At 28.4% G+C, this 23310-nt stretch overlaps 1 protein-coding gene across 1 annotated transcript in view; it reads right to left on the reverse strand.

The window, feature by feature from the left end:
• The window catches only part of LOC126743587 (protein Wnt-1), a 59064-nt gene extending 36276 nt beyond the window's left edge, over window positions 1-22788 (reverse strand). Inside the window, exons 1-2 of the mRNA XM_050450749.1 lie at window positions 22393-22788; window positions 11568-11830 (exon numbers count right to left, since the gene is read on the reverse strand). Of these exons, the coding sequence (XP_050306706.1) occupies window positions 11568-11830; window positions 22393-22535 (406 nt within the window). The 5' untranslated portion in view covers window positions 22536-22788. The remainder of the gene's footprint in view (window positions 1-11567; window positions 11831-22392) is intronic.
• Between the last annotated feature and the right edge of the window lie 522 nt (window positions 22789-23310).

Genomic DNA, 23310 nt, shown 5'->3' on the forward strand with positions numbered 1-23310 from the left:
AACGGAAACTTATTTTTTTAGACTTCTGATGCTATTTTTTTAACTTTTGTCAGGGGTTCAAAGCAAAATATTAATAAAACACTACAATTGCCTGGAACAGAGAAAAATGACCTACTGTTCCTTAAAAAAAGAACATTTCTCATTAATTTAAGGCAGTATAATCATTTGTCTTTCCTGGATTATCTGCAAAGAGGAAGAAACTGCTTCAACTGCCTGTAAAAGATTTTTTAACAATTTTTTTTTCAGGCAGTAGTAGTTGTCTTATTATTCTTATCCTGTGAATTTCTGGAAGTCAATAATAACCTTAAATGCCTGGAAAAAAGAAGATTTTTTATGAATTTAAAATAGTGGTAATTATTTGTCCTTTTATAACTGTCTGAAAATAGGAGAAAAGACTGGTTATAAAAGATCACATCCTTCTATTTTGTCTTTTGACTCTAAAATCCGACATATTTCAAGAATTGCCCTACAGGAAAAAACATAAAAAAATGCTTAAGAGCCAAGGCACTTAGCCTCATTGAACATATTTAATACACCATTAACACCATGTTTACATGTCAATAACATCTTGTCGCTACAACTTCATAAAACGAGGATTACATGTCACATTTGCATAACAATACGCTCTTTTCCTCCCTATTCATTATTTAAAATAGGGGACAGGAATATAATAGAGGCACTCAGTTGATCACAACCGGGACAGTTGCGTAATTTGTATCATTAATTATCGATTTTTTCCCATGCCCGAGTTCAATGCGGGTGGCGATCAACAAACTACCTCTCGACCTTTCAACGGGCGATTTTTTATTATTTATTTTTTTTTCTTGTAGTTTTTACTGTTTGAAAAACGATGAAGGTGAGACACTCTGAGGTATTGAAAGGTCCATAAACAAAAATAATAAATGGTCAGCTAATGGGGCCCCAATGAGCTGACACTCTGGTGCGCGTGGGCCCCTCACCGCAGGGGTTCCTGTTCGGAATTTCTTCTTTGGTGGCTTACGGAGAGATCCTGAATATAAATGTATATGGTGTTGTCAGGACCGGACTTTTTTAAGTCAGTTAATTGTTATTATATTTATTTGCACCAAGTTAGTTATTCCGCTTAATTAATTTTATTGCACTTTTATTTTTAATCTAAAATAATCCAAAAAATAAATTAGTATTAAACTGTGAAATATCAGAATAAGTAGATTATAGTCCCCATATTTTAAAAATATATTGTTTATTGTTCAAATTAGAGAGTTTTTCCGAAGTGCATATTAAGGCTTGAGAAAATGCTAAGAAACAAAAAAAATCAGTTTTGATGAAACTCAGGAGCTAAAATTATCATGAATTAAATTTAATTATTTATTTAAAACTAAACACCAATATAACTACAAATAAGCATAAATATTTACAATTTTCTAAAAGAATGTAAGTACTGGCAGTAGTAGTTTACACTCAATTTAAACTATACAGTTGAATGAATGATAAACCTACAAAAAAATGAGAATTGCATGTATTATTCTTTATACAAAGCTGAGATCAGTACAAACAAAAAAAAAACATTTAAAACTTTATCACCTAACAGTAACATCTTTAACAACACTTTGTGACTACTTCTAACAATGTATTTTTTTACGTAAAATCTACTTTTTCTTTAACAGACTTAAATTGCGTAATTTTAAATTTAAAAAAAATAAGTGTAAGTACTTTACTGTCTTAAACCAAAAGCTCTCTAGAATAGTGTTGTGCCTTAAGCACAATTATTTTTATTTCCGACATTTGTAGCCATTTTAGTTCCCTTTTAGTCCAATTTAATCTTATTTTTACAAGAGTTTCTTTAATTTTGAAAATATGTTATTCATGTCCATTTAAGTTATGCATCGAAATGTACTAAATTGTCAAACATCTATATTGGAATATTTATCTATAAATTCCTGAAAGAGAATATTTTAAAGTAGAAATTTGTCTAAAAAGTTGTCAAGACGTGTACCTCTTCTTTGGACTTTAAAATTAAAATTGATTTGTTACTTTAAATTTAAAAAAAAAATTATTATAAACTTGGTTGAATAAGCAGGATTTAGAAGTATTATTGACCGCTCACAGATCTGATGAACATTGATCGAAAGATGCGAGGAATACAACATATGGGCAGCAATTTTGGTCACTATTTAAGGGACTTAATAACGCAAGAATAGACTTTCGGTATACTGGACTATTATCTATAAAAATCCCATCATTCATGTTAAATTATACAAAACCTGCATTAACCAAAGATCTACTTTTGTTTTAAAAAATTTAAATGGCGTTATTTTATGTTCTAAAAAAAAATTAAATTGTATGTTGTCAGGGTAAGGACTTTACTGTCTTAAACCAAAAACTCTCTAAAGTAGTTTTCAGATAGTCTGGTAGTCAGGTAGCCTGGAAACAGTAAAAAATGACTTCATATGCTTGGAAATGATCACTTTTAAATAATTTTAGGTAGATAATAATTTATCTTGAATTCTAGAAACCGGAAGAAATTACCTCAAACGCCTGGAAGAGAATAATCATTTTTCACTTTTCCAGGCATTCCAGTTTTTTCCTTTAAACATTGAGAAATTATCTCTTAAATAATTTGAAAAAAAAAACGATGTCCGGCATTCCCAATCACGCCTTTGATTGGATATTTTATTTACCTTAATAGTGATTTTAAGGGTTCTATAGAGTAAAAAAAAATCCTTTTCACCTTGTTATATTGCTCTGAAAAATATATATCAATAGGACTTTTAAAATGAATTAATTTTGAAAATATGTTAATCAGATCCATTTGAGTTATGCATTAAAATGTACTAAATTATCAGAGCTCTATGTTGGAATATTTTTCTATAAAAACCTAAAAGACATTAAGTTATTTATCTTAAAAAATTTTAAAAGAAGAAATTTGTCTAAAAAGTCTTTAAGACGGATATCACTGCTTTGAATTTATCTGATCACAAATATTTTTTTTTAATTGATAATTAAAATTCATTTGTTACTCTGCGTAATAAAAACTGATCACAGATAAGTAATTCCAGGTAGTTGAGGTCATTTCTTCTTGTTTACAAGCATTGAACGAATGACAAATCATTGTCAGTGACTTAAATTATTGAAGAATTATTTTATTACAGGAATTTAAGAAAATTATTTACTTCTAGGCATTCACAAGACAAGAATAATAAAACAACTGCAACTGCCTAGAATAAGTTATAGAATTTTCTCTTCCAGGCAGTTGAGGCAATTTCTTTCTTTTTTCAGGCATTCACGAAAGGAAAAGCAAATGATTGTCACAGCCTTAAATTAATAAAAAATTATCTCCCTATTTCCTAGGTAGTTGCAGTATTTTATTAATATTTTGCTTGGCAGAAGTTAAAAATGACCTCAAATGGCTGCATTTTTTTTCTTATTGTTTCAAGCATTTGTAGTCATTTTAGTAAATTTTGTCAGAAAAAGTGAAAAATTACCTCAACTGCCTGGAAGAAATTACTTTTTATGCTTAGAAAAAGATTTATAAGTAGTGACAACCAAGTCTCTACAATACGTAGATATAGGAAGAAATTTTAAAAAATTAAAAAAAGAACCTTTTTGAAAATGCTTAAGAAACTGTTTAAGAAATTTTAAAAATATGGTAATCATATCCATTTAAGTTATGCATCAAATTGTTTTAAATTATGAGAGCTCTATGTTTTCTATAAAATTCAATTAGGAAATTGTCAAGACTATAATACTATTTCCTTGGATTTAACTGATATCATAAATATTTTTTTTAAAATAGGTAATTAAAACTAATTTATTAGTTTGAATATACAAAATTTAGTTAATAATTAAATAAATTAAGTTAAATACACCCAAAATAACAAACAAAATGAAGAAGAAACATGAAGTCACTATTCATGAAATACAACATATGAAAAACGGTCGTTGCTTAGGAGAAGTCCGAATAAGCGCAGAAATATTAAAAATGAAGACCTATTACTTAAAGTACTATTTAATTATTGTATCATTAAAGGCAAAATACCAACAAGTTCGAAAAACAAAGCGCTATAAACCAATTAATCTATTATCCCTTTTATATAAGCTGTTCATAAAATTCTCACACATAAACTTATTAACCAATAAAACTTTAAACCTGTCGAACAATTACCTTTAGGATTCGTAGACTTTAAAAAAGTTTTCAACACCATAGCATTCTGGTCAATATTTAAGGGATTAAATAATGGAAAAATTTAAAAAAAAAACCACTCTATTAATAAATATCTATAAAAAATGATTGTTAAAATAGACGAAACAACGTCGATAAGAAAAATATCACTAGAAAGAGGTGTGAGACAGAGTGTCACCATTTCTCTTTGACTTTTCACATTGGCACTAGAAAACGAATTTAAAATATTGATTTGGGCAGAAGAGGGAATGAAATACGATTTGCACATGAAAAGTCAAATTAAAGTAATAAATGCTGAGTGATCGTTCGAGCCTCAAATATACTAGATCAAGACTTTAGATGAATTACGCAATAATCAAAATTATGTCAGTAGAAGTTTACTAGAGTTTGCACAGGATGAAAAAAATTGACATAACCTAGAGGATGTCTGTACCCCATAAAAGACGAGAAAAGTATAAGAACTCTGAATATGGTACTCATAACCTTTTAAGTTATGCATAATTTTTCTCTATATCTATTAATATATTATTTTTTTTACGATGATTATTGAAACGGGTTAATCCGTGGTTATAGCAGACCTAGAAAGCGAAAAGGCGAGGGCAGCCAATCGATTAAGATCTTTATGCCGGATCGTCCAATTGCTTTGACGGGTTTATCAAAAAAATCGAAGAAGTCGAGGGAGCAGCTTAACTGAAACGGACACCTCGTGAAGTTTTTGGGAATATTTAAATAGTTTCCGAGGCTGACGATCGCTCGACTGAAAAATGCCGAGGGAGCACTTGGGTGCGTTTACCCCTAAACTTAAAACTCAAATTATCCCACTTTGCTTTTTATGCGAACATCTTAAACTCTATTTTTTTTTATAGAGCTAATAAATTACACTATTAACCAAAAATTTAGCTTCTTACTTAAGAGGTCTTGAGTTCTTTATATAATGGGTCAGAATAGCCTAGTGTAAACGAACCCACAATTCGTAAAGGTGGGTTTATATTACACCAAATTAAGGCTATTAGATTGGACAGATCAGGTAAAATAACAAATAACAGTGGATCGGATTAAGGAGATTGGGTCTTGATAATGTTGGTTTTAGAAACCTCGAAAAGATCAGATGCCACAAGCCAGAGGCGCGTTATTCGATCCCTAAAAGCGCAGTGGATTCTTCAATTTTTTTCAAGGGTTCTCGTTACGCCACTGGACATCGGCTCCGGACAATTTTGTACCTATAAACCCGATCGATTAAATTCTGTCGTTCGAATTATTTTAATTAGGGCCCTGACAAATTGATGCGGTCCGACGTGGTATCTCAAATAAACCCGGGGAAGATGTCACTAATAGATGTCCATTACCGAAATTAGAATAACGTGTCGCCCGTTTAAGAATGTTTTGCCTCCATCGCGATAATCGAACCCGCGAGTATTTATTTTGTTTGGTAATTGGTCTGGCCACTTTCGACTTTTAATTTCGTTTTATTTTAGATGTGATTTATTTTAATAAAGTGTATTTTGATGCTTTGTAAACTGGTTTAATAACTCATAGCAGTTTTAGTCATTTTTCTTCACCTACAGTTATAATTACCAGGGAAACTCTCAAAACATAAAAGTGCGATTACAGAAGATAAAAATAATAAGGAAAAAGAAACGATAGACAGAAATGTGCAAGCTAATTAAATCACATATTAGCGACAATATACAACAAGACCAACAGATTCAAGAAATCATTTTATAAATCATAACAAAAATCTCCAAAGTACAGAAAGAAACATGCCACAAAAAATTCTTGAAGGAGACAGTTATTTCTTAGTTTTTTGAGGCATTCAAGGAGATAAAGAGATGATAATGAGTACTGGTCGTTCCTCAAAACAACGGAAACTTATTTTTTTAGACTTCTGAGGCTATTTATTTAACTTTTGCCAGGGGTTCAAAGGAAAATATTAATAAAATACTACAATTGCCTGGAACAGAGGAAAATGACCTACTGTTCCTTAAAAAAAGAACATTTCTCATTAATTTAAGGCAGTATAATCATTTGTCTTTCCTGGATTATCTGCAAAGAGGAAGAAACGGCTTCAACTGCCTGTAAAAGAATTTTTTTAATTTATTTCAGGCAGTAGTAGTTGTTTTATTATTCTTATCCTGTGAATTTCTGAAAGTAAATAATAACCTTAAATGCCTGGAAAAAAAGATTATTTTTCATGAATTTAAAATACTGGTAATTATTTGTTCTTTCATAACTGTCTGAAAATAGGAGAAACGACTGGTTATAAAAGATCAGATATAGAGACAAGTGAAAAATAGAAATTGCAAGGAACACAAACTAATTCACAGAGCTAAGAAAAGAAATGCTGTGAAATTAAAATGCTTGAAGAAAAACACCACCTCTTTATCCTACATAAAAAAGTAAGAGAATCTGCAGAAATATACAGACATTATACTTTAGGTCAACTAGTGGACAACAATGGAATTGTCATAATCGACAAAAGACGAAACCTAGAAAAAAACTAGAAGGGATCCTTAGGAAACCGAAATTAGGTGATCAAGACCTTAATCAATGGCAAATCTTTATTGGGGTCAAACAGCAAATATACGAATAGAACCTGAAGACAGTGTGTGTATCCTCTTACCCCTATTATTTAATTTGTACTCAAAATATCTGTAAACGGCCAACAATTGAACAATATAAGGTAGGCAGATACTATAGTATTTGCTGACAATTTTGAAAGCCTACAAGAATTAATGTCAAGTGTCAAAGATACCAGTGAAAAATACGATCTAACGCTAAACATAGCAAAAACAAGTAACATTTCTTTACTGTTACGAATTGCCATAGTTGCTTTATGGTGCAGAACCATGGACACTCACTCAATACACCACAGAAAAGTTTAAGGCATTTGAGATGTGGATATATGGGCTGACTACTGAAAATACCTTGGACAGTCCACGTCTATTTCAAAGGGTTAAATTGCCATGATGGACAATGGATGAATACTCAAAGAAGAAGAAGTTATAATTATGGTTCCTTTGCTGTATTGTTTAGTTGTTTTCGGTTAAATAGGTTAAAAAACATAGGGATTCAGTTAGCACTCTGCTTACAAACTAATAATTTCTTAAATAAAATGATTTTTAAAAATATGTTACAAACGTCCATTTAAGTTATGCATTAGAGGAAATCATTTTTAGAGGTGTACAGAATTATATTCTTTACTTTTTTTTAGGATTTTTCATAGAAACTTTGGCTTTATAAAATTAAATTACTAATTAAAGTAATCCTAGTTTTCGAATAAGGTCCTATTTTACAAATTATTAATTTAATATATTTCTAGTCACTTCTAGAATATATAATTTAGTTTTTTGAGAAAAGTTTAAATTTACCTTAAAACGTTAAAGATATTTTTTAACATTAGTGATCTAATTTTGATTATTTCTATAATGTGGTTTTGTATTCGTAGAGAGATATAGGAGGATTAATAATAATAAGGTAAATATTTTAAATAATTTACTTTTTTAAATATGGTTATCTTATAATAACAATAGTAATGATAATAGTGGAGGTTAATTAGTGGATAGGTAAAAATCAGTTCACTATAAACGCAATATTATAGGAAAATGAGCGTTTAATGAGATTTCTGATCTGTTTATTTTTTATAGCCTCTGAATGTATATTAGCTTTAAATATTACCTTATTAAACAAATAGAGTGATACGAAGCCTTAAGTATCTTGTAGTAAAAAATAATTTAATGTAAATTTGTTCGCAATGATATATGAAGCCAACCAAGGTTCTGGAACTTAAATGCTGATAAAATAAGAGAGTCAAATTTTGAAGCATTGAATACAGCTTCTTGATGTTACGTGTTAGGCGAATTTTAAGTGAGTATCAATACACAAACTAAAATTTCTACATGTATCCTGATCAAGAACAGACTCATTATTAATTTGTATTGTTAGATTGTCCAAAAGATAAACTTTCGAGTTTTTTTAGTACACAACCTTGCTACAGACTTATAAGTAATCATCTGCAAGCATTATTTAAATGACTGATCATTTATAAATTTGAAATCATCATTTAAATAGTCAAAAGAGTAAAGAAGGTAAGCATCATCAGCATTAAAATGGTGTTCAAAATATTTTTTTTTGTATATTTAACTAAATTTTGACAAGTTTAAATTAAATAAAGAGAATAGCTGAGAATACTGCTCTATGCTACTCCCTTAATAATAGTGTGGTCTTTCGGATGCGTACTATTTAAATACATTTTTTAGAAAAGCCTACAAAGCCAAAAATTAACAATAAAACGTTATGGTTAAGTATATAAAACGCCTTGCTATAATCCAGCATGGCAAGGATTTATTGATTGATATCCATTTATGTTATGCATTAAAATCCACAAATTCACCTTTAATATGAAAGATCTCAAAGTTAACGAGATTATTTAAATCAGCATTTATTTTCCTATACCTGGTCATTTTCCCAAGTTGAAATTGTTTAGTTTTTTAATACTTCCAGACACTAATATAATGATTGTTTTTTTATCAAATGTCATTTGTTGACAATAGCTCTCACTCTATAAATATGTATTTTTAGGATCGAGCATTTTGAAAATGACATTCAATTGTTCATCATCAGGTCTTGTCTTAAAGATATTTCGAAAAAAAACATTTTTGCAATCGAGAATTTGCAAGTTTATTCTTGTGAATGTGTGAATGGTGACGAAATATTTTTTTGTAACTATTTCTGATCAAAAAATTGATGAAAGTCTCAGTTGAACAAAAAAAAAGTTGTTTTTTTTGAGGGATTTCCAGCAGTGAAATTCAAATTGCAAGAACATAAATAGTTTCAACCGACAATGAATGACATCATGTAGATCAATTGCTTCTCGGGTTTTTTCAATATATAAATATCGAGTTAATCCTATAAGAATTGTTGAAGTTATGATTTTTAATTAATGGACTATTATTGCTATTATCATATACATTTAAGTTATGCATTAAAATCACTTAAAATTTTCGAAAAAAATTATAATAAAGCATAAATAAAACGTAAGCGAACAATCTGTTTTTTCTGGCACCCCGTGCCTCTCGTATATATCGTGGCGGCACGCCAATATGATTTATCGACGTCGATAAATGTCGATATCAAAAAAATTGAAATAGTATCGATAGCGAACATATTTCTGGTCGCGACATGGCATTCCGGCTACGGTAACATCGCCATAAACAACGCGCATCATACGTACCTGTCAAATGGGCACAGTTGTGAGTTTATTATGCCATATCGACCGTGTCTTACAGGTTTTTTAGTGCTGGGGAATTCATCACTTTTATTTTATTGCGGTGTTTATACGTCTTTGTTTATACGTTTGGTGTTTTTTTCTCTCTCTCTCTCTCATAGGTTGAAAAAACACCCAAACGAAAAATAAAAACCGTAATCGATCACATACATACACACACAGGGACAGAAAGAGACGAAAAAAAAATGCCACGAGAGTGGACAGTAGCAATAAAGATCTTTCACCGAGGTAGTGAACATAAATTTTCGACCCCGGATGAATGGAAAAATCCATTATGGCGCGTTTATTAGGGTCATAATTTACAAATTGACCCTAAATCACCGCATAGAGATGTTGAGATTTTGTGTTACTTGAAACCGGGACAGGGGCGGACTTAGGCTATAACAAATTATGTGTAGTTTTAATTCATGCTCTTTTGTTGTTTCTCTTTTATTTATTCAGGATTTTTGTTTAAAGTGGTCATTTGATTAGATTTAAGACACATTTGTCGTATTTGTTTAAATGTTTAAAAAAGTGAAATTCTTAATGAATATGTTTTTTAATAATAATTACCATTCATGGTAGAAAAATAGAAGATTTATGGCAATTTTTGGGATTTATTAGAATTAAAAAAAAAAACAAAAAAAATCGTTTTTTACAAAAAAGATTTTTTTGCTACCCAATATAATGTTTATAAAAATTAATAACTTGATTGTAAAAAAAAGTCCAATTTCCCTTAAATTTTACAAATTTTAAAAAAATTATTAAAAATTAAAAAATATTTATTTTAAAATTTTTCAAATCTCACATCAAATTGCAATATGCTCAAAATTATATAAAAAATTAAAGAGTGATAATTTCGTGTAAGAAAAAAATTTTGAATTTCTCTGACTAATTAAAAAAAATAAGTTTTATCTGTTAATCAAAATTTTTAAATTTTTTAAAGAAAAAAAGGTAGGACTATAAAAAAACAATTTTAACAAACTCAAAAATGTATCTCCAATTATAAAACTCAAAAACCTATTTTTATTGAACATCTTATTTGGGTTTACAATTTTATTCGATAAAAGTTATCGATAAAAATATTAAGCGATTTTAAGGCATAATTTAAATGTACATGATTAATTTATTTAGAAAATCAAAAGGTGTCAACGTTAAAGGATTATTGTGAGCAGAGAATTACTTTCAATTTAAATTCAATTTTATAAGCTTTAACCTCAAAGATGTGTTTTTCTTTGAATAGCGAAGTTTCTAAAGTTATAATTATAATTTTTAATACAAAAAAAAATACATTTTAAATATTTTAATAAATAAAGGACTATTTTTTACATTTTAATTTGACGCATAACTAAAGTGGATATGATTAACATATTTTTAAAAATTAATTTGTTCAGGGAATTGAATCCAATTTTTATGTCCGGAAATTAAGAAAAAAGGTCACTGGATGTAAATACCTTCAATATAGAAAAATGAAAAATATACAGGGTGGAATAAATTCGCTAGCGCTCTTGAAAAAATATTAAATCTATTTATCTTTAATCTCATCAAAGGGGTGAAACCTAACTTACCTAATTTTTACCTAAGCTTACTTAATTTTTTATATGAGATAATGGATTGCTGGGAAGCTCTTTTAAACAGAAAATTAACGGTGTACTTCTTTTAAACAAATTAACTTTTGACTTAAAAAAACTGTTTATGGTAATGAAAATTATTGATTTACGTGGAATAACAATTGATTAAATTGATAATTTTTGAGAGAAACGGTTGTATTTCCTAGAGGTTACTATTGAAAGATTTTAACTTTTAAAGCATATTTTAGCATCATACCAATGAGCAATTTTTTTTTAACAGATTTCATTAGATAATTTGGAATGCTATACAATATATATGGATATATAGCAATAAAAAAATTACAGTACCGAGAATGTACTTAATTTTGATGCATAATTTAAATAAATATGATTAATGAATATTTAGAACAAATAGTATTTGGAAGGTCTTGCGATTAGAAAAGCAGGACAATCCCTATATATACAACGATATTATCATAAGTATTAAATAAGGACAGTGCCTCTGTAAAACTCACATAACCACCAAAGTCTCCTCCTATTTCTTAGCTCTCTAAATCTACTTGAAACTTACCTTTCTCCACAATCTTCCCGAACAAATTCTTCCCTTTCGAAAAATTCTTGGTACTACAATTCCACCTCTGGTTCCTAAACTGGTACTGGCACTCGTTGACGGCCATATTGGCACCCCTGGCCACTGCCTCCAGTAATCCAGTATTCTCTCTAGCCAACCTCCTCTGTTTCCTCCTCAAGGTACCATGGACCGATGAATCCATGTAAAGTACCCCAGGTTGAGTCGGCGAGATGTTATTCGGCTCTCCCGCCTTGGCGATACCCCTGGAAACAATAATCTTTTATAGAGTCTATATTTGACTTTGTTATTAATAAACCAAACCGAAAGGTAATTGACATATGAAGCCATAATATTTGTTCACGTATTATACCGGGGCCGGCCCTAAGCCCCGAACCACGCTCTATTGATTTTTCAATAAGTTGTTGTTTGAGTTTGGAACGATCTTGTGTACCGGAGGCAAACAACGTTGTACGGTTCTTGTTTGCCAACAATTCTCACTCTTTTAGTTACTTTTTATTAGTTGATTAGTTTAATGGGCATCGCAGGAACTGGAAAGATTAAAGTGTTCACATTAAAGATGCCCAGAGAACGAAATAAAGGTATAAGGGAGCAGTATCTCCGAAACAATTCCGAATATCTCCGTTTCCACTTATACAGTAGTAATGCCGCATTTTTCGACGGTCCAGTGGAATAACTCTTTAAATGGAATTTCAGATAAAAGATTTAACATATGACCTAATATTAGAGAGTTTTTGTCCTGGTTGACGCTAAATTTTGAAGTCATCAGTGACCAACTTAATTTACTAGAAAAAATGTACATAGGCACATTTCTTTAATTAGTCAATTTTAATTTTTTAAGACTACCAACCTAGACACTAACGTCCAATTTACAAATCCCCTTTTAACCGCTTATTTAAGACATTTTATAAAAAACTTATGGAAATAAGTTGCTTGGTGGAAATATAAAATGGTATAATGCGACGTTTCCCCATAATGAATTCCATGTATCCAAGTCATTTTTTTTAGTATAGTTATGAAATTTGCTCTTTTCTTATAAAAATCCGTTTGTCTTATTAAAAGCGTCATTTCGTAGCTCAAACTCGTGCGACTTGTTACTATTGTTGCGCAATCTGGTGGAAAAAGTTGCGCAACTGCGTCGCAAATGACTGAAACAACAACGTATTTTGATAACAAAAATTATACACTTTTTATTTACAGTTTTATTATTCGTTCTAGAAGCTAAACTTTTTTGATTTTTTTTTTCTTAAAAGCTTTGAAAAACTAAAAGAAATTGTCTCAATATTAATATTAAATTAATTTTTTTGTCACGAAATTCATGGAAAATTAACTTAAAATGAATAATGGCCATTTTAAATTCCTATGGATATATCTAAGTTTCCTTTTGATAACTTTGAGAAAATGTTTGCCTAGAAATAAATATTGCAGATATAAAGTAGAATTTAAAAAAAATGATTTTAAGCAAATGAAGAAATACATAAAATTGAAAAATTTCTCAAACCAGAGAAGCAATCAATTCATTTTTGATTTTTTTGAAAAATGAATCAATTTAGTTTAACATGTTTTTTAATCAAAATAATGGAAAAATTGTTATACAAATTTCCATTGTTAACAGCATAATAGAAAATGTATTTTTTAGGAGAATTCAAAACTTTAACTAAAATTGTACAACTTGAAAACTTTTTTATTTTAGAGATAAAATATATAAAAATTACCAAAAAAAAATTTTTTAAATTACAAAAACTCTTGTTATTAAAAATTGAAAGACTGTGGCAAAACGTTTCATTTTCCATAGATCGATATTTAAAAAAAAAACATGATTTTATAGATTTCAAGTTATTAATAAAATACATAAAATTCAAAATTTTAATATTTCTCAAATCAGAAAGGCAATCGATTTATTTTCAATTTTTTTGAAAACGAAGTCAACAATGGGACTAGATCATAAAATCGATTTAATTTTATATGTATATTAATTTTATTTTAATTTATATATTAATTTTATATGTATTTAATGAAAATAATGGAATTCTTATACAAATTTCCATTTTTACCAGGATAATGAAAAATGTGTTTTTTTGGCAAATTCAAAAATTAATTTTCTTTTAAACATAATTCCCATTCATTCCATATTTATTGGAATTTTTTCAAAAAATTCCGATTAAGTTTCAAAATTTCAAAAACTCGTGTTATGAAAAATTAAACGACTGTGACAAAAAGAGTGACTTTTTGTGTCATAGACTATTGTTGTAGGCTAGACTATTGCAATAAGACTAATAAGGCAAACTTGTACTTATATGTAGCTTTCTTATGCTAAATAAATGCTTTATTATTATTACTATGTCATACTCACTATTGTGATCATAGACTTTTTAGAATAAAATTAATTTAAAAAAATAAATAAAAATCCAGTTAAAAAAAATTATAGGATTTTTGGAAATCTAATAATAAAATTTTAAAAATTTAATTTAAATTTCCCATTCTTAAAATTCCATTCTAGAAATTCCCATAATTATATAAAAATTTAACGTGTTATAAAATTTTAATTTTCTATAGGGAAAAATTTTTGAATTTTTCTGACTAATTTCAAAAATGCGATTTTTATTTGTTAAATAAAATATTTCAATTATTTTAAGAAAACTGGGCACTTAAATTTTAAAAATAAAACATTTAAAATTTCATTTCAAATTACAAAACTAAAAAACTTTTTTCCATCGAACAACTTTATTTTTCTTAGTAAGTGTGCAGTAAAAAAATCCAACGATTGTAAAAAAAATCTCATTTTTCTCATCTCATCTTATTATCACCACAGCCATTAACAAAATAAATAATGAATCCAGTATCAGAAAAAAAATGGTTCCTTCGCAAAAACTCTTAAACCAATACAAGAGGTCCATCTCGGAGGCACTGGCACCGTTCTCACGCGTTATACCGCTCTTATAATACTTTCTCATTCTGCCTCCGTAACATTCAGATTGTCTTTTCGCAATTAAGATTCTGATAGTGTTAAAACCAGCATATTTTTTCCCGTTTTCTCACTGAGATAAATTCGAGATCATCTCGGTGAAAAAGCTACACTTCAACGGTGTAGTTTATGGCCGGAGCGGTTATAAATTTCAGCTAGATCGGTGTCTCTTTTCTTCTGACTGCTTACAGATGGAGAAGATTGGTGATAACTCCTTCCTTTTTCTTCGTTTTTGAAATTGTTTCTTTATGGGGTTATTTATTTGGGAATGGGAGTACGGTACGTTACGATAAAATATCGCAAATAAAATAGTCGTCCGGCTTGTACGTCGTCGATTGATTGTTAAAGTTGGCGACATTTTCATCACAATGCCGTTTAATTGAATATAAACAACAGCACTATGTTTAAAATGTCAACAACTCAAACATATTTTGGTTCTTCTTTTATTGCTCTAGTGATCAGCCTTGAAGTATCATTACTATTGTTAGTAATACATTATAATGCATAACATAAATGGGCATGATGCACGCTTTTTAAAGCCACTTTTTGCTTGTTGTTGAAAATGTCGTATTTTTTAGTGTTTGGTTTTTTGTTCTTTCTTCAGTATTTTATAGGGAGAGTTCTTGTAATTCTTAAGTTTTTTTTAATTAAAATAAGAAAAAAATATTTCCATAAATGGATCCTTCAAAAATGTAAATTCAGTTTTACCACGTGTTTTTCGAATTTTCGAAACAATTAAAGTGATTTCCAAAAAAAAAATATTTATTTTCTAGTGGTGAAAATATTTGTTTCAACAACTAGATTATCGGTTTTTTGATTTTGAAAGACAAACATATCGAGTTTCCATTAGTTTTTAAAAATTGTGCTTCAATTTAAAAAGAAAAACTATATAAAGTATGATAAATGATTTCTCAAAAAAGACACACAAAAAAGACATTTTGGAAAAATTTTATATAATCTTAGGAACCAAATAATAATGGGTAATAAAAATAATGCATTTAATTAATTAAAACAATACAAATCTTTTAATGTAAGCGCATAAATTAAAAAATTTGATATTGATAGAACAAATTAAGAAAACATAAAATTTTCTTAAATAATGTGAAAAAATTTTAATTTTTCTAAAAATATTTTATTAGTTTAAAAAACATTCTATAAATATTGTATTAAGATATATTCAACTTCCTGGCAATAATTAAAAATTTTATTCCAAATATTTATAATTCTAATCTTCACAAAATGCATAACTTTATTGATTATAATGCATGTTTTTTTTTAATAAATTTTTCTGTAGATTTTAAAAGAAGTAAATTATATTTAGTTAAAAATAAATTTATTTATTTAATTATTCAAACAAGTTTTCACTTTTTAAGGGTTTTTCGAAAATATTGTCCAAGCGCGATTCTAAAAAAGTGAAAAATGTATTTATTTTTTGAAATGGATCATTTAGAAGCTATAGCAATTTTGCATTTATAGACTAAGGGAAATTTCAAAAATTGATTTATATTGTTTGTGTGCTTATTTTATATTTTCAGTTGTAAACTTAGTTGCTTTTTAACTTAATATATAATTTATATAATAAACGTACACAACTTTATTGTTAAAAGAAAATTAAGCAAGAAATTTTAGGAATTCTTACAAAATATAAATATTTTTATTTAATACTTTTACTATAAACTACTAACTATTTATAATTGAAAGGGAATTTCTTCTATAAATCTTTAAAATAAAAACCTAAAATTTATTTGTTATAAAATTTAAAATATGGATAAATAAATAATGTTTAGGAACTTATTAATCCATTTTTTTATTATATACTTTTTTATTTTTTTTCGAATTTTTTATTTTACCCTTTATCGATCGAAAACTTTATACAAAAGAAAATATAATCAATATTAAATTTACAAAGTTGTTCCATATATTTAAGAACATTAATATGTAAAGCAAGAAAAATTAAAGAATTTAAAATTAAGTTAATTACTGTTGTAGGAGAAAAGGTCGTCAATTTTATGTAATTTCATGCATAACTTAAACATATACAAAAACAATAAAACTAAAATTATTATCGGTAAATTAGATTAGAAAACTTTAAAATTTATGAATTTTACAATGAAACTTTTTTTTGAATTATAAAATAAAAATAAGTTAGACTAAATTTTAAACAATAAGAAATAAAACTATAAATTTACGTTACAGTTTAATTGAAATGTAAAATTTTCAAGTAATCCCATTTGAATAAAATATTTAAAAGCAAAGTAAAATATTTTTTTTTATTTCCATAAACCTTAACGAATCATACTTAAACTATTCTTTACAAAATTAAATTAATTATTCTCTTTATTAGATAATAAAGAATTGTTAATAAAAAATTGCCAAAATAATTAAAATAACACACTATAACCGCATATAGTCTTGTGACAAATAATTGAAAACCTAACAATTTTGATTTTGCCTTTTAAAGATGCTACATCAATTTTCAATAAATTTATGCATAACTTCAATGCATACAAGATACTAAAATAAAATGTATGTTTTTTTTATTTAAAAGAATTAAAAAGAGCCAAATAAATAATAAAAATAGTTTTAGATTCTTGAATAAAAGTATATACAATAAATTAATTAGAATACTTGAGATTTAAAAGATACTGCAAGGGTTTATAACAATTTTAACCATATTAGGGCAAACTTGGTTTAAACAAGAAATATTTTGAATTTTTCCAAGGTTTCTACACAATTTAATTTCTCTATGATAGCCTTGACAAATCTAAAACTTGTTTTCTACTATTTTATTCACGTTAAATGTTTCTATTAACTCTCTAAGGTTTTAGGTCAAAAAATTTGGAAAATTATCTTCTTAATTTGCAATGCTGCAATCTAGGCTATCCTTAAAATAATTTTTAAATTAACTTTGTTAGCCAAAACAGCTTAATAACATCCCAAATATGCTTTATCTTAAAAACGTTCAAGGAATGTATATTTAAAAAGTGTTTGCTAGGCATAATTTAAATGGACATACTACACGATTTTATAAAAGTGATTTTTTGGGCGATTCTCTGTTTAAAAGGGGTAATAAGTCTCAATATTTAACTGATTCGTAATAGATACACTTTGGCATAATGCATACGGTCAAAAAATTGTCGTAAAAATCATCAGCAAAACCTTCCAATTCAATTATAAACGTTTATTTATTTATTTTCAATACCTTTTAAATCCCAATAAACCAAGTGTCTTTTATGCGTTCAGTCTTACAGTCGCCTAAAACAATAAAAGATCGGATTTACCCCACAATAAACCAGGGCCAAAATACTCAATAAAAAATAACAATAACTCCAAATCGAAAAGATCTAATTACGGATTTCGATAATAATGTTACCTGGACGTAATAAAAAGTACCATTCGATGGCGTCCGAAATAGTAAAGTGAACTCACAACATGTCAGTAAATGCAAATATATGCAAATCGATCCAATTGTTACAATTTACAACGGTCGCAAAAAGAGTTATTAGCGATTCGTCATATTGTTAGTGGCTGAGCGAGTGCGGTTTTAATGCCTCCCGACACGCCTGATAAGTAGCCGCGGTAGTTAACATATTTTATGTATTCAGTAAGTGATTATTAATTTATTATGATTGTGTGATAAATTTGCATAATGTGAGGCGAGGTCCGAATTCTAAAAAAACGTCACTAAAGAATCGTATTTCTCTCGGTAATAAGGCAAAATAAGAGATAATACTCGGAAATTTATCATCGGGCCGGTGCACAATGCATTTTCTCATGCATAGTCAGGAAATTGTACTGCCAAAGTGGTAAGAAATATGGGCTTTACCGTAAAAGCGACAAGGATATGCGGAAAGACGTATGGCATAGGATATCGAGGCACTTAGATACAGAACACGGCGCGGATTCCATGTTGTGTTTTTGTTTTCGACTGATTAATGGGGATTAGTGAAACCTACTAGGTAGGAATGCGCTTTATTTGGTGGCAAACTACCTAGTAAGTATGGAAAAATAGCTTTAGAAGCAGGATCGTCGCCAGATATATATATATAATGATTTTATTAAACCCAATACGATTAAATTGTTAAACGTTGAGTTCTACTTCATCTGCGAATTATTAATCGATGATAACGATATTCAACTTCCTGGCATTAATTAAAAATTATGCTATTTTATAATTGTGATTATTATAAAATGCATGACTTAAATGACTTAATTAAAAAAAAACAGGCATAATAATGCCTGTTTTTTTTTTAATTTAAAAAAAATTGCTATTCATATTTTTATGTTAAACTTACCGGGTTATCAAAATATTTTGGGGGTTAAGTGTCTTGCGTACCAAACCTTTTTTATTTTCCTGGCAAGGCTTATAAGAACTTTAGGGTTTGCAATTACAAGACAATCATTTTGATAAGAACGGTTTAAGCGTTAAAATAAGAAAAATTGTATCAAAAAGTGCTGTACTGGTCAAACTCGTCGGCTTTATCAGAATGTAGTACCTGTGAAAACATTGAGTTTTTTATTAAACATGTATCTCATTTAATCCTTATCAAATTAATTTTCAGAGATTTTTTAATTATAATTTCACCAAAATCGATCAATAATGGTAGAAAATGAATATCTTGAATTTCTATGGAATTGTTTTTTAAGTTATTAGTTTGTCTGCAAAAAGTTATTCATCTTAACAGCAATTTTTTTGGTTTAGCAATCCGGAGGCACTAAAAAATATTTTTTAATTATATCTTAGTAGTAATCAACGCCTTAGATATTATGAATTAATTATTTTAAGCAAGATGTTTTAAAAGTTTGTCGAATATCAACTAAAATACTTGAGTGTTCTTGAAAAAGATTATCAAGAATCTCATTGTAATTAAACAAGTAAATGTATAGACTTAAATAATGTATTCATTAGTCTATATTTTTTCTTACCCTATTAAATGATTTAAAAGCCATTTTTTTAAGGTTAAATAAATTATTTATTAATTAATTAAATTATTTGACAGTCTTTCCATTTTTTTCTAAATTATTGGCATAATTTGTATGCAAATGATTGTTATAATAAAGAAATCTTCGTACTATTGTACTACGGATGTATGCAAATTATGTTCCTATAATTGGGCCTGTAAGAACACCCGAATTAAGTCCTTTGAGTTCTTTAAATACATTCATTTTATTTGAATATTATTGAAATATTTAAGTAACATTTTCATAAAAAATCTCCTTAATAAATCGAAAAATAAGTTTCTTGTGTATTTCATGTTTAAATTTTAAATTTACGTAAAATAATGGTAAAACTTTCCAATATTCACTTTTTTTTTTAAATTGTGCTTCAATTAAAGGAAATAAATAAAAAAAATTTTAAAGCATAATGAATGATTTCTCAGGATCTGATACAAAAAAGAGACATTTTAAAAAATGTATTTATACCTTTTAAAAAATATATTTAAATATACACAATACAATTAAATTATCAATTAAACTTCCTGGCATTATATTAACATTATAATATTTTATTCTAAATATCTATATTTACAATTATTTTAAAATGCATTACTTACTACAAATGAGTATTGAACAAAGGAATAAAATTACATTTATTAAAAACAAATTATTTTGACCACTTTATTAATTATTAAATTAAAATTCACTGATTAAATGTTTTATTAAATTTAAAATTTAAGATAAATTACGTAATAGCTCTAGCATTGCGGGTCTATAATAATTTAAACTTGTTGATAGCCTTGGTGATATAATTGGAGAACAACAAAATTGGATGTAAGGTTATGGTCCTCTTATTCGGCCTGGAAGATCACCCGAACTGAATCCCTTGATATTTTTTAAAACGCATTAGTATTAAATATTTTAGTCTTCAAAATCAGTTTTTTTTTTTAGTTTTACTAATAAATCTCCTAAATGAGCCCAAAAAAAATTCCTCGTATAATTTATGTTTCAAATTAGGTTAAATTAACGTATTTATTATCAAAATTATCGTACTTGATTACCAGAAAGTCCATACTGCAAAAAAAGTTCAACAGTACATTAGGTCAGTAACTTTGTTATAAAATAATTAAAAACTAGCTACCCAATAAACAAATTATTTTAAAAATTGAAACTTAGCTTGAAAAGTAAATAAATTAAAATCTATAAGAAAAACAACTATAAAATGCCAAATAAGTTTATAAAACAAGCTTTGAAGAGAATCTAATGCAACAGCAGAAATTCATCTTAAAACTCTAAATGACCATCACAATACGCTCTTTTAAAGCAATAATTAGTTCCTCATACTAACGTTTAATTACATTTGGTCCTTCGAACCGGAACTATTTTATTCTATAGAAAAAAAGCATTGAACTTCATGATTTGCTCATTATCATCTTCTTCTGTTTTTAAAATATGCTATAAATCTTATTAAAAATATATTGATTTTTTGTATTTGGAATTCTCTTGCAATTTGATGAATTGTGTGTATATTTATAGATTTTTTTATTAAATATTTTAAAATTTTAAAAATACATGAATATTTTGTATCTTTTTGTAATTAAAAACTTTTAAGTAGTTTGACGAGGATTTAAATTAATAAAGAAATAAGTAACAAAAAAATTAGTCATTGTTTGTTGAGGAAAATATCTATAGAGCCGTATTCCCAATTATACCCTGTTGTTATAATTATCTTTTAAAAATTATATATACCCCCAATTTATTTTATATTACTATATTTTAATTTTAAATTTTCTATTATTATTTTTTGAATTGAATATGTCCAAGAATGAATAATTTACAAAAATAAATTGCGAATTTGTAATTGCAATTAAAAATCGAACTTAAGATTTTTTCTAAAAAAAAAAACGAAGAAAAAACTGAAAAATAATTCCAAAATGCCACTCTTCACACAAAAATTATATTGATGATAAGCCTTCTTATGTATTTAAAAACCAAAAATTTAATTTATTTTATTTGTTTTTTCTTATAGACCATGTATACTTGATTTTGATTTTCAATGTAGTCTTTAAATATTTAATACATAAGGCAAGACCAAGGTAAGTCTTGGCACATTGCAAGACTAGCACAAGATTTCCTTAAATCATTTTTAGTACATTTTTAGCAGTAATGGAATTATACACATAAACTTTGATTTTCTTCTTCTAAATGCAAATTATAAAGATGAATGAATGAAAACAATCAAAGTTAATAATATCACTTTTATATTTTATACATAATTTAGCATTTCTCTGTGTACCTTCACAAAAAGTTGAAATGAGTGGCAGAAAGGCAAACCTTAACTAAGAGAATTTCACAGATCTAACTTACGTAATAAAGACGGTGTCGGAATAAATATTTGAATGCATTTGGTAATAATGATGGTATTTCTAAAATACTGAGACAAAAAATTTAGATAAAAACCTGTAGTATTTTGATGGATTGCTAAGAATCCTAGCATTTTTTACACAAATCGAAAGCGCTTTTTCTAACTGAGGTTATAAATACAACTTGGACAATTGTCCAAATTCAGAAGCTCCCAAGATAGATGGTTAAAATCTCTAGACCACGAAAACCCTATAAATATTTCTAGTTAATATAGTTTTTTTACAGTTATGATTTTTAACGAAGAGGATCGGCGGAACGTCGAAGCTTACACGCTGTAATCACGAGAAACAATTTAACTACATAAAAATGTTAAAACAATACTCTAACCGCCGAAAATTAAAATTTTATTCAACTCGATTTCCCTTTTTACGCATAACTTAAATGGGCACGTTACTAACGTTTACTTACGATTACTTTACAAAAGGACTCAAACAGTGCATGAAGTAAGCAACTTATTCAACAGAAGTAAATCTTACGTACCACCACATGGATCCTTTGCCCCTGTTCTTGTTCCTAGTTACACCAAGCTGTAGGTCAGTACCCACAGTACCATCCGTACAATCCACAAAAAATCCCGAAAAACAAATCACAAAACACACCGTCCTTAACACGAGAGTATCCATTGCGTCCAAAAAAAGTCCTACCAAAAAAAAACCAAACTGGGTCAATGTAACTGTGATATGTGACAAACCGTATCACATTAGACGTGGGGGCGGGGGTGGGTGTCGTTATATGCACGTGAAGGGCGAATTATCACGAGTGTCGGTGCATATCACGCGGATGTCCGTTAGCAACGAGAGATCTTCCGCAAAAAATAAACAATTCTGTGCTGGCTCGGTATTTACTTTGAGAGACGTAAACTCTCGAGCCCGAGCTTAGGGATGCAGCCTCCGTAAAACGTAACGAATAAACACGAGTGCCAACGAACGAGAGGGGACTGGGGGCCTAAAATAGGAGGAGTTTTCGTTTTATCTTGCGCTCTTGGTCTCTGTCTGGACTAGGGGTTTTACACGTGGGAAAAATAGCACGTGTACCGTGAGACCGCCTCACGAAGGCGAACCTGTACCAATGAAGTGCGCGGATGATAGTGAGGGCGTGACGCGGTACCGCCATTGCTTGAGAAAGTGGTGTCGGACAGATGAAGAAGTTTCAGATTCTTTGCCGATGAGTTCGGTTAGGTTAGTATCCTGCGAGGAATGTTTTTGTTCTGCGACTGATGATGCGAAGGTTCGCCGGTATCAGGATCTTGTTTTAGTCGGGTGGATACAATTTGGTTCGAGATATGATGGCAGTAGAGTCAATTATATTTTATTAATGTCACTCTTTTAGTAATTGGCTTATGAGGCTTTTGTTTGAAAACGAATTACTGATCTAAGGAGATTTTGTACTAGTCAGACC

This window comes from Anthonomus grandis, chromosome 13 (genome assembly GCF_022605725.1).
Source record: "Anthonomus grandis grandis chromosome 13, icAntGran1.3, whole genome shotgun sequence".
Taxonomy (NCBI): Eukaryota; Metazoa; Arthropoda; class Insecta; order Coleoptera; family Curculionidae; genus Anthonomus; species Anthonomus grandis.